The 13480-nt window shown below is 44.2% G+C and overlaps 1 protein-coding gene across 1 annotated transcript; it reads left to right on the top strand.

The window, feature by feature from the left end:
• The first annotated feature begins 11004 nt into the window (after positions 1–11004).
• On the top strand, positions 11005–13199 carry LOC118390128 (olfactory receptor 146-like). Its single transcript, XM_035780381.2, has 2 exons — positions 11005–11055; positions 11177–13199. Exon 2 carries the CDS (start codon positions 11418–11420, stop codon positions 12354–12356), a length of 939 nt encoding a protein of 312 aa, XP_035636274.1. The 5' UTR covers positions 11005–11055; positions 11177–11417; the 3' UTR covers positions 12357–13199.
• Positions 13200–13480: the final 281 nt, after the last annotated feature.

Raw genomic sequence — 13480 nt, 5'->3', positions numbered from 1 at the left:
TGGGATAATGGCTGAGTAGGGTTTTCTAGGAAAGTCTATGGTTGCCTGAGGCGGTTCTTAATCAGAGGCAGGTGATTTTCGTTGTCTCTGATTGGGAACCATATTTAGGCAGCCATATTCTTTGGACGTGGGAGGATGAATTGTTCGGAGAAGGACCCTGGGATCAGCCTGGAGAATATCGCCGCGAGAGCTGAGAGGCGCTGGTATGAGGAGAAGCAACAACGGCAGCAGGAGCAACAATATCGGGACTACACTACTTGGGAGGAAATAAACAGGTGGGCGGTCGACCCAGAGAGAGTGCTGGAGCCCGCCTGGGATTCGCTGGAGCTGTGCGAAGCAGGTTATCGGAGAATGGAGTTGGCGAAGCAGGCATGGCGGCGCGGACGGAAGACCGAGAGTCAGCCCCAAAAATCTCTTGGGGGGTCAGGGAGAGTGTGGCAGAGTCAGGGTTCAGACCTGAGCCAACTCCCCGTGTTTATCGTGAGGAGCCAAGGAGGAGACCAGAACCAGAGCCGGTGTTGGAGGTGAGTGAAGCAGAGACTGTGAAGGAGTTAAAAGTGAGGAGAGAGTTATGAGGGAGTTGCTAGTTTGGTGCTTTAAATACGATATTCGCCCGACGGAGCGTGTCAGGGATTTAATGGCACCTGGGTCAGCGCTCCATACTCGTCCTGAGGTGCGTGTTAGTCGGCTGGTGAAAATTGTGCAAGCCTCACGCACTAGGCCTCCTGTGTACCTACCTAGCCTTGCATGTCCTGTGCCAGTCATGCTCTCAGGCTCTCCAGTACGCCTTCATGGTCCGCTCCATCCTGTGCCACCTTTACACACCAGTCCTCCGGTGGCAGCTCCCCGCACCAGGCTTCCTGTGCGTGTCCTCGGTCCAGTGCCACCAGTGCCAGCACCACGCACCAGGCCTTCAGTGCGCCTCGCCTGTTTAGCGCAGCCAGAGCCTTCCTCCTCTACAGCGCTGCCGGAGCCTCCCGCCTGTTTAGCGCAGCCAGAGCCTTCCTCCTCTCCAGCGCTGCTGGAGTCTCCCGCCTGTTTAGCGCAGCCAGAGCCATCCTCCTCTACAGCGCTGCCGGAGCCTCCCGCCTGTTCAGCGCAGCCAGAGCCTTCCTCCTCTACAGCACTGCTGGAGTCTCCCGCCTGTTTAGCGCAGCCAGAGCCTTCCTCCTCTCCTGTGCTGCCGGAGTCTCCCACCTGTTCAGCGCTGCCAGAGCCTTCCTCCTCTACAGCGCTGCTGGAGTCTCTTGCCTGTTCAGAGCAGCCAGAGCTGCCAGCCTGCATGGAGCAGCCTGAGCTGCCAGTCTGCATGGAGCAGCCAGAGCTGTCAGTCTGCATGGAGCAGCCAGAGCTGCCAGTCTGCACGGAGCTGTCAGTCTACAAGGAGCTGCCAGTCTGCATGGAGCAGCCAGAGCTGCCAGTCTGCATGGAGCAGCCAGAGCAGCTAGATCCGCCAGTCAGCCAGACTCTTCCAGATCTGCCAGTCATCCAGACTCTTCCAGATCTGCCAGTCATCCAGACTCTTCCAGATCTGCCAGTCATCCAGACTCTTCCAGATCTGCCAGTCAACCAGACACTTCCAGATCTGTCAGCCAGCCAGGATCTGCCAGAACCACCAGCTAGCCAGGATCTGCCAGAGCCTACTACCTGCCTGAGATTCCTCTCAGTACTGAGCTTCCTCTCAGTACTGGGCTTCCTCTCAGTACTGGGCTTCCTCTCAGTGCTGAGCTACCCCTCAGTCCCGAGCTTCCCCTCAGTCCCGAGCTTCCCCTCAGTCCCGAGCTTCCACCTCAGTCCCGAGCTGCCCCTCAGTCCAGTGGGGTCCTTGGTGAAGGTTATTAGGCCAAGGTCGGCGGCGAGGGTCGCCAATCAAAGGACGCGTTACAGGGGGACTAAGACTTGGTTGGAGTGGGGCCCACGTTCCGAGCCGGAGCCGCCACCGTGGACAGATGCCCACCCGGACCCTCCCCTATGGGTTTAGGTGTGCAGCCGGGAGTCCGCACCTTGGGGGTGGGGGTTCTGTCACGCCTTGGTCTTAGTATTTTGTGTTTTCTTTCTTTATTTGGTCAGGCCAGGGTGTGACATGGGTTTATTTTCTGGTGTGTTTTTGTATTGGGGTTTTAGTGGGTATTGGGATTGTGGCTGAGTAGGGTTGTCTAGGAAAGTCTATGGTGGCATGAGGCGGTTCTTAATCAGAGGCAGGTGATTTTCGTTGTCTCTGATTGGCAGCCATATTCTTTGAGTGTTTCGTGGGTGATTGTTCCTGTCTCTGTGTTAGTGTTCACCAGATAGGCTGTATAGGTTTTCACGTTCCATTTGTTGTTTTTGTTTGTTCGTGTTTTCATTTATTAAAGGTGTATCTAACTAACCACGCTGCATTTTGGTCCGACTCTCCTTCGACGCAAGAAAACCGTTACAGTTTTTCAATATTTTTTACAAATGAAAAAGTGAAATGTCTTGAGTCAATAAGTATTCAACCCATTTGTTATTGCAAGCCTAAATAAGTTCAGGAGTAAACATTTGGACTCACTCTGTGTGAAATAATACTGTTTAACATGATTTTTTAATGACAACCTCATCTTTGTACCCCACACATATAATCATCTGTAAGGTCCCTCAGTCGAGCAGTGAATTTCAAACACAGATTCAACCACAAAGACCAGGGAGGTTTTCCAATGCTCTGCAAAGACTGGCATCTATTGGCAGATTGGTTAAAAAAAGCAGACACTGAATATCCCTTTGAGCATGGTGATGTTATTCATTAATTACTTAAATCAGCTTGAAAATGGCTGTCTAGCAGTGATCAACAACCAACTTGACAGAGCTTGAGGAGTTTAAAAAAATAATAATCGGCAAATATTATACAATCAAAGTGTGCAAAGCTCTAGGAGATTTACCCCAAAAGGCTCACAGCTGTAATCGCTACCAAAGGTGATTCTAACATGTATTGACTCAGGGGGTTGAATCCTCTGTGGAGATGGGAGATGGGAATCAAATGAAGATATCTTACAGTTTAATTTTCATTAATTAAAAAAAGACTATTCAATTTTAATCCCAATTTGTAACACAACAAAATTTGGAAAAAGTCAATGGGTATGAATACTGTATATGTCTATGTTTGGTTCAGATTTTGTCAAGTCTGGACAGGCCTTGATTTCAACATCCACAGACTTCAGGTCCGATCCGGCTTACATTTGACCCCAACATAGACGTCTATACAGTGCCTTCAGAAAGTATTCATACCCCTGGAGTTATTTCACATTTTGTTGTGTTACAGCCTGAATCTACACAATACCCCATAATGACAAAGTGAAAACATGTTTTTCGAAATTTCTGGAAGTTATTTGAAAATTAAATACAGAAATATCTCATTTAGATAAGCATTCAAACCCAATACTTTGCAGAAGCACCAGAGGCAGTGATTACCTCGATTACCACGACACCGGTGCCCCCGCACATTGACTCTGTATCATTACCCATTGTATATAGCCCTGCTATTGTTATTTACTGCTGCTCTTTAACTATTTTTCTTAAAACTGCATTGGTGGTTAAGGGCTTGTAAGTCACCATTTCACTGTAAGGTCTACACCAGTTGTATTCGGCACACATGACAAATATAATTTGATTTGACTACAGCTGTGAGTCTATCCGGGTAAGTCTCTAAGAGCTTTCCACACCTGGATTGTGCAATATTTGCACATTATTATTTTCAAAAGTCTTCAAGCTCTGTCAAATTGGTTGTTGATTATTGCTAGACAACCTTTTCAAATCTTGCCGTAGATTTTCAAGTAGATTTAAGTCAAAATGGTAACTCTGCCACTCAGGAACATTCACTGTCTTCTTGGTAAGAAACTCCAGTGTAGATTTGGCCTTGTGTTTTAGGTTATGATCCTGCTGAAAGGTGCATTCATCTCTCAGTGTCTGGTGGAAAGAAGACTGAACCAGGTTTTCCTCTATGAATTTGCCTGTGCTTAGCTCCATTCCATTTCTTTTTCATCCTGAAAAACTCCTCAGTCCTTAACGATGACAAATATAACCATAATATGATGCAGCCACCACTATGCTTGGAAATATGTAGAGTGGTACTCAGTAATGTGTTGATTGGATTTGCCCCAAACATAACACTTGGAATTTAGGACAAAAAGTTAATTGCTTTGTCACATTTTTTGCAGTATTACTTTTGTGCCTAGTTGAAAACAGGATGCATATTTTGGAATATTTGTATTCTCTACAGGCTTCATTCTTTTCACTCTGTCAATTCGGTTAGTATTGTGGAGCAGCTACAATATTGTTGATCATCCTCAGTTTTGTCCTATCACAGATATTGTACTCTATATCTGTTTTTGAGTCCTCATCGGTCTCATGCTGAAATCCCTGAGTGGTTTCCTTCCTCTCCGGCAACTGAGTTATAAAGGAGACCTATATCTTTGGAGTGACTGGGTGTATTAATACACCAAAGTGTAATTAATAACTTCACCATGCTCAAAGTGATATTCAATGTCTGCTTTTTATTTTTTTTTGTCATCTCGCAATAGGTGCCCTTCTTCGCATGGCATTGGAAAACCTCCCTGGTCGTTGTGGTTGAATCTGTGTTTGAAATCCACTACTTGACTGAGGGACCTTACAGGTAATTGTATGTGTGAGGTAAAGAGGTGAGGTACAGTGCATTCGGAAAGTATTCAGACCCCTCCCTTCTTCCACATTTTGTTACGTTACAGCCTTATTCTAAAATGGATTTAATACAAAATGTTATTCATCAATCTACACACAATACCCCATAATGACAAAGCGAAAACAGGTTTTTAGATTTTTTTGCAAACGAATAAAAAAAACACAAAAACACAAAGACATGAGGGGGAACAGAAAAACTGCTACAGAGCACTGAGGACCTAAGACTGGGGCAAAGGTTCACCTTCCAGCAAGACAACAACCCTAAACACACAGCCAAGTCTCTGAATGTCCTTGAAAATTGCATGTTTTAGTTTATGTTTTGTCATTGGTGGAGAATCAGGTACTGTCTACTAATGTGGCCAGCTTGGCACTGTGTTATCCTCAAAGCGGGCAAAGAACGTGTTTAGCTGTATGGGAGCAAGGTGTCGGTGTCAGCGACGTAGCTGGTTTTCCTTTTGTAGACCCTGCCACATACGTCTCATGTCTGAGCCATTGAATTGCGACTCCACTTTGTCTCTTTACTGACGTTTCGCCTGTTTGATTTCCTTGCAGAGGGAATGACCACTCTGTTTGTATTCTGCCATATTCCCAGTCCCCTTGACATCGTTAAATGCGGTGGTTCACGCTTTCAGTTTAGCGCGAATGCTGCCATCTATCCATCAATTTCTGGTTAAGATAGGTTTTAATAGTCACAGTAGGTAGAACATATCCTATGCACTGCTTGATAAACTCAGTAACCGTCTCGGTGTATACGTCATTATTCTCCGAAGCTACCCGGAACATATCCCAGTCCGAGTGATCAAAACAACATTGAAGCATGGATTCCGATTGGTCAGACCAGCAGTGAATAGTCCTTACTTCCTGTTAAAGTTTCTGCCTGTAGGAAGGGAGGAGCAAAATGGAGTCGTGGTCAGATTTGCCGAAAAGAGGGCGGGGGAGGGCCTTGTATGGAGTAGCAATGGTCAAGTTTTTCCAGCGCGAGTGCTACAATCGATATGCTGATAGAATTTAGGAAGCCTTTTCCTCAAATTTGCTTTGTTAAAATCCCCTGCTACAATAAATGCAGCCTTAGGATATATGTTTTCCAGTTTGCATAAAGTCCAGTGAAGTTCCTTGAGGGCCGTTGTGGTATCAGCTTGAGGGGGTATATACATTTGACGTTAATATCTCGTATCTCACTCCGCTATATTAGGTTTCTATCTCTCTTCTTTAGTTTATACAGGAAGTGTAGTGTCCACAGAAAGTCTTGGTGTCACTAGTACCTCGCGTCATTTACGGACCTTCTAATATAATAAAATCGAATATTCTTTAGTTTAGTTTGGTACTGCAGATACCTGTTGTCGTCACAGACCCACTACTGCTACCTAGGTGGCTCTACACCCAATTCCTACCTTCCATTTGCATAGAATACTTGGTTACCTTTTAAACATTTTTCTCTACAAAAAAATCTAAATATAGGTCACCGGGTAAGAATGCCCTGCTAAGGAATTTAAAATCAACACCCAAACTACACAAAAGCAATCAAATATTTCTGAATGTAGCCCAAGCGTCAATTCCCCAAATGCGTGAATAAAGATTTACTGACCTCGTCTCATAGACTGGGAAAAGCAATGTAGTTTGGATCTCGTCACCACCTCTGTCGTGCACCAGTTCACCCACTGGCCTGAAATAAACCCTCAATTCAGATGTCAGGTCTTTGCCTTACGGATCCTGGATCCGCCCGTGCACGGTTCTCAGCAGTTACTTGGGACGACAGAGGCAGATTTTGAGATCCGGCTCGAAGGACCAATTTGTCAGGAGAATTCTGTACTCCTGTTCATTTACCAATTCAATTAGGTTACCCTCAGTCTGTTATATCGGGATTTGTAAGATACTGATAGAAACTAAAACAGACAGAGGCCCAGTCTACCAAAGTTAAATGTTTATTCACGGGAATGTTCTGAAGTCAAGAATACAAATCAATTCATTTTATACTGACTTCTCACGCCCACACATACACACAAACATACGCACACACGTACACACAAACATACGCATACACGTACACACAAATATACGCATACACATGTCCTGCTATGCACACACTGTGTGTCTCACTTCCCAGCAGACAGAGATAGTGACTTTGTCCTTGAGACGTACTCCCCGTTCTCTCCCAAATCTCTAGTCAAGTCGGCACCAAGCTCAGACAGTCTGTGTTTATAATACCATAAAGGCATATTGTTTTACCCTAATTCTGACTAGGACTACACATTTATTGATTATGATTTCATACATTCTAGTCAATTCCATACAATTATATGTTTCAGGGCGGAACATTCTAATCATTCAATTAACAGACCATTTTCATCTATCACTGTGCTAATGGCTAAATTTGAAGAGTACTTTGTACCAAGCCAGAACGTCACGTTTGAGAGATACAAGTTTTTCTCTCATGATCAGAAACAGGGAGTCAGTTTTGACCAGTATTTGAGCTGAGTTGAACACACTGAGCAAAACGTGTGAATTTGAAAATCTGAAAGACTCACTAGTGAAAGACAGGATAGTCTGTGACATACTTGATAATGGACTCAAGGAGAGATTGCTGTGTGAGCAAGATTTAACTTTGGATAAAGCAGTGAATATGTGTCGAGCAGCTGAAACCACCAGAGCACAAGCTAAAGAGCTGTGCAGGGGTGAGACGTCAGTCCACGCAATAAAAAGAGAGCAGCACCACACACAATGCATTACAAAACAAAAACAAGCAAACGAGAGAAATAAAAAAAATGTGGATTTATCCACAAGCCAAAAAATGCCTGGCATATAGCAAATCATGTAACAACTGTGGGAAAAATAATGATTTCTCAAAATGCTGCAAAGCTGAGCCTACAAAGAAAAAGGTTCACACAGTCGAGGATGTTGAAGAATTCTTTGTTGATTCTGTGGAAATATGCAATGCAGTAAATGCTGAATGGATTGCGCCATTGACTGTGAATGAAACTATAATACCTTTCAAGCTTGATACTGGAGCACAGGTAAACCTGTTGTTGCTGGATGACTACAAAACACTGAAAGCGAAGAGCAAAATACACCCGGTGAAAATTAAGGTTACTGGTTATACTGGGGAGAAAGTACCAGTCAAAGGTAGCTGCATAGTAACTTTACAGCACAAAGGAAAACAGTTCAGAGCACAGCTGTTGATTGTGGAAAAGAGTGTACAGCCTATTCTAGGAATCAATGCATGTGAAAAGCTCAATTTGTTGAAAAGAGTGTATGTAGTGACGTCACAGACTGAAAATGACCAAGAATCTTGGAGGTCTTGGATGTTTACCAGGAGAACACAAAATATGTACTGATGACAAAATTACTCCAGTTATGCATGCATTGCACTGAGGAAAAAGCTCAAAGAGGAACTGGGAACTATGGAAAAGATGGACGTCATCACAATAATGGATGAACCTACAGACTGGGTAAGCTCACTGGTTATCGTGGTGAAAAAGAACAGCGGTCTCAGGAAATGTCTAGACCCGAGAGATCTCAACGAAGCAATCAAGAGAGAGCATTTCAAGTTGCCAACCAGAGAAGAGATAATGTCGCAGTTTGCTGGAGCGAAGTGGGTCAGTAAGCTTGATGCCTCATCAGGATTCTGCCAAATGAAGTTAGATGATGCAAGCTCAGGGCTACGCACATTCAACACACCTGAGGGCAGGTACAGATTTCTTCGTCTACCATATGGGATTCTCTCAGCGCCAGAGGTCTACCATAAGACAATCCACATGATCTTCGAGCACATTCCAGGGGTGGAGACCATGATGGATGACATCATCGTCTGGGGGTCCACAAAAGAAGAACATGATGTGAGAGTGAGACAAGTGCTGGACCTGACACGGAAAGTAAACCTAAAACTAAACAAGCACAAATGCGAGTTTGGTGTGAAAACACTTACCTTCGTGGGAGACGTACTTCCAGAGGACGGAGTCAAACTAGACCCGAGGAAAACATCAGCCATCAACAACATGTAGCGCCCGAAGAACAAGGACGATGAGAGACGCTTAATGGGCATGATCATCTACCTTGCAAAGTTCATTCCTCAACTGTCAGCACAGTCCGCTCCACTCAGATGTCTTCTGGAACAGAAAAAGGAATGGGAATGGTCACATGAACAGGAAAACTGCTTCAAAAACCTAAAGAAGACAATCACAGAAGGGCCAGTGCTCAGGTTCTATGATCCAGAGAAAAGCACAAGGATTTCTGCAGACGCGTCACAGTTTGGCCTGGGAGCAGTTCTTCTGCAACAGCATGACGACACACGGCAACCTGACGCTTATGCATCCAGAGCCTTGACAGGCGCAGAGACAAGGTATGCGCAAATAGAGAAAGAACTACTGGCGAGCACATACATTTGCAAAAGTTTTCACCAATACATCTACGGACGAAACTTCGAAGTAGAAACCGACCACAAACCTTTGGTGTCAATCATGTCTAAGCCACTGAATGATTGTCCAATGAGAATCCAGAGAATGTTGATCAGACTGCAAAAGTATGATGTGAAGATGATCTATACCCCGGGAAAGTTCATGTTCGCCGCCGACACTCTTTCTCGAGCAGTCGACAAGAAGGAGAGCTTCGACACACAGAAAAACACTGAAATTCAGACCTACGTCGACATGATCGTAGCATCACTTCCTGTGTCTTCTGAGAGAATGGAGTAGATCAAAAGAGAGACCACAGCTGACCAAACAATGACAGAGTTGAAAGAAATAACAGAAAAACAACTGTCCATACAAGGATTACTGGATGTGCAGAGCCGAGCTCACCGTTGTGGATGACATATTGTTCAAAGGCAACAAGATTGTCATTCCCATGACACTATGCACAGAAATGCTACAGAAAATACACGAGGGCCACTTGGGTGAGGAAAAATGCAAACAACGAGCATGAGAAGTAATGTACTGGCCAACAATGAACCAGGAAATCAGCCAGACCACTGCTTCATGTGAACTGTGTTTGACCTACAGGCCAAAGCAGCAAGCACAGCCGCTAATGCCTCATCCAGTACCCAACAGACCCTACTACAAAGTTGGAGTTGACCTTTTTGACTGCAGTGGCAAAAGTCACATTGTTGTTACCGACTACTACTCAAACTACCCTGAAGTAGCAACACTGCCAACTACCTCCAGCAAAGCTGCAATCACCTACCTGAAATCAGTCTTTGCAAGACATGGGGTTGTGTCTGAACTGTACTCAGACAATGGCCGCAGTTCTCAAGTTCCGAATTCCGATGCAACACCTCCAGCCCCAACTACCCAAGGTCCAATGGCTTAGCAGAGAGTTCACTCAAAATTGTCAAAGGTCTGATGAAAAAGGCACACGATGGAAAGGAGGATTTCCTAAGAAATCTGATGATCTACCGCAGCGCACCGCTGCAGAACGGACTTTCACCTGCACAAATGTTGATGGGACGTCGCATCAGAACCAACCTAACCATCCATGAAGACTTGCTAACACCCAGAGGTGCTCACAAAGTCAAACTTGTGAAGGAAAAACAGAAAGACAAACAAAAACAGCGACACAACAAAAGTTCAAGACACTTACCTGAACTGAAAACTGGAAATCATGTACGACTCCGAGACATCACTACAGGAACCTGGATGCAGCAAGGGTGTGCAGAGACAAGTTGCACCGCGATCCTATGAGATGCAAACGGAGCATGGATCACAACTGAGATGAAACAGAGTGGATCTAAGGCTTCAGCCATTCACTCAAGTGACTGTGGACCACCAGGAGGATACTGCTGAAGCGTCAAATGCCTTTAGAAATGGACAATTCAGTCAGAACACCCTGACTGACAATGAACGCTGTCCAACTATTTCAGGAAGCACTTTAGTGATCACAGGCCTCTCTCATCTTTTAAAGTGGGAGAACTTGCACAATTGGAGCTGGCTAAATACTTTGTTGCCCCACTGTATATGTTCATTAAAAGTAGTTAAACCTACACCCCGGTTTGTCATTATATAAGGAACAAACATAATAATCCTTGACTGGCCTTTTATTAGCAAAATAACAACAAATTGATTGTCTTTCAACCCGCCCTAAATAATGTCATAGACTTTTTGTTGGTTATAGATTGTCAACACCATAAAACCCACATTGGACTGACTGTAATGGGAGGTACTGTAAACAGACAACAGATGAGTTACAGTACCTGAGAGATGAGACAAACTGAGAGCTTGTTGCTTGGAAACGGTTTGCCTCAGAGTGCACAGGATGTGCCCCAATGTTAGAGATTCAACACCTAACCTAATAAAAGGTGGTGGTGTTATTTGACTGGCCTCAGTTGTGGGGTTGTGTGTCAGACCGGGTGAACAGGACACACAGACAGTCCAACTGTCTCTTTCTTTGTCAATGGTAAGAGATGTTAAAATAGTATTACAGTATGATCAAATAAGGATATTTGATTTATTGGTGCTGTATCTGGTGTGTTGTTGACTGTGTGGTTGACTGATTCATATTGTCGTATTTTCTCTAGGCTCTCCATAGCCTGGAATACATGCCTGTTCACTACTGTTCCTGCTCCAATTAAGAAGGAATTGGAATCAGCAAAAGAATTGCAGGTCCAATTAGCATTACTTCAGAAACAAGCACAAAACCCCAAATGCTGAACTAACTGTTTCAGTGAAGGTATGCATGGACGGAATCATTGAGGTGAAACAATAGTGTAACGGAGCACATTTCAGTTGGTATTTCAGTCTCGGCTCTCCGCCCCACAGATGGAGAACCACACATTCAGCATGGACCTTCTCAAGCTAGAGGGGGTTAAAGTCATCTATCAGTCCACCTACCCTGCCTTCATACTCCTCCTTATCATCTACATCGTCACAATGGTGGCCAACATCGGCCTCACAGTGCTAATCTGCATGGAAAGGAGCCTGCACCACCCCATGTACATCCTCCTTTGCAACATGTCTTTCAACGATGCTCTCAGTATCACCACCATCATACCTCGAGTGCTGTTCGACATTTTAACACCTAGATCAGACAGATATATTACCTACAATGAGTGTTTCACCCAAGCATTTTTGGGTCACTGGTTTGGTTCAAACTTTCATACGATACTGATGATCATGGCTTTTGACAGGTATTTGGCCATCTGCAACCCTCTGCGATACGCCACCATCATGAACAACAAAATGCTGGTTAAGCTGTGTGTGTTTGCCTGGGTGGTGTCCCTTGTCTTTGTGGCTGTGCTCCTGGGCCTCACCCTCCGCTTGTCACGTTGCAGGTCGGAAATCATCAACCCTTGGTGTGACAATGCCTCATTATTCAAGCTCTCCTGTGAGAGTGTGCTTATAAATAACATTTATGGACTATTTTTCACCACTATCTTCTTCATCGCCTCCATGGGGAGTGTGGCTCTGACATACATTAGAATCACCATGGTGTGTATGAGGAGTAAGAGCAAGTCGCTAAACAGCAAAGCTCTGCACACCTGTTTCACACACCTGGCTGTATACCTCATTATGCTGATGACAGGTTTCATCATTGTCTTTCTTCATCGCTACCCTGAGTGGTCAGACCACAGGAAACTTGCATCAATTATGTTTTATGTGGTTCCTCCTGCACTGAACCCCATTATCTATGGGCTGCAGTCCAAAGACATTCGCAAACTAGTTGTAAATATCTCCCATTGCAACAAAGTTTCACCATGAGTTTAACACACATGATATTTTTCACATACGTACAAACATGTACACATTAAATTGTATGCCAAGCGGAGAGAAACATTTACATTATTACTCATAATTTGTCATTTTCATCCTCAATCCTCGACCTTGGTGGTTGTCAAGCACCAGTGTGGTTTACTGAGGCTAAGGGTGAATAGGAGGAACTGTTCCCTTTGCGTCCTTGACACCAAGTAGGTGAGCTCATACAGGTGTCTTGGGTTTCATATTGACAGCAGGCTGTGTTGGTGCACCATGTGGAGGACATGTGCTCACGCATCCAACAGTGTAAAAAAAAAAAAAAAAAAAAAAGCCTGTACTTTCTCTATCGACTCAGGGTTTATGGAGTAAACAAGAACATAATGCTTCTCTTCTATAGAACAACCATTGGAGTTGATCCTACGCTACAGCATTTTTACTTGGTTTGGCTTCCTGAAAGTGCAGCTCAAAGCCCAAATCCTGACCTAGAGAGCAGGGAAGCTCATAGGCATGACATATATCTGGCTAGCAGGCTTTAATAATGTAGAACTGCCAACAAGTGACAACCTTTCCATGGCATAACATTTTTTGTGTGTGTGGGGAGGGGGGTGTATGATGATGTATTCTATGTAGTACGATTATGTATTCTATGTAGAAGCAGCAGCACTTTTTAATTGTCCACAACAAAGTATCTATCCTCTCATAATCTCCCTCTCCTCAACCCCACATTTTTACAGAAATATATATACAGTGTATGTATATTCGATGTCAGTATAGCAATAATTGAATGTAATATATGAATTATAGCATATCATTTATCTTTTTATATTAAAATAAAGGTTTTTTCCAAAATCTGAATGAGTTATTTATTCTATCCCAGCATTGTCAGTATTTAGGTTGAGCTGCCCTCTGCTGTTGACTATTGAACAATGCAGAAGTATTCAGGGGTATTCTGTGAATAATTTAGTCCCCCATCATCTAATCTTTTCAAATAAACACATGTCAAATATGGGTGTACATGTGAAAGCCACATTGGTAGTAATTTCCGGACCGAATCTTGCATGGGATAGCTAGCTGGCTCCTCGATGAATGTTGACACATCACACACATGATCATTGTGTAAAGCTATGGCA

This window comes from Oncorhynchus keta, chromosome 11 (genome assembly GCF_023373465.1).
Source record: "Oncorhynchus keta strain PuntledgeMale-10-30-2019 chromosome 11, Oket_V2, whole genome shotgun sequence".
Lineage (NCBI taxonomy): Eukaryota > Metazoa > Chordata > Actinopteri > Salmoniformes > Salmonidae > Oncorhynchus > Oncorhynchus keta.
This window is presented reverse-complemented; position numbering and strand designations above follow the sequence as displayed.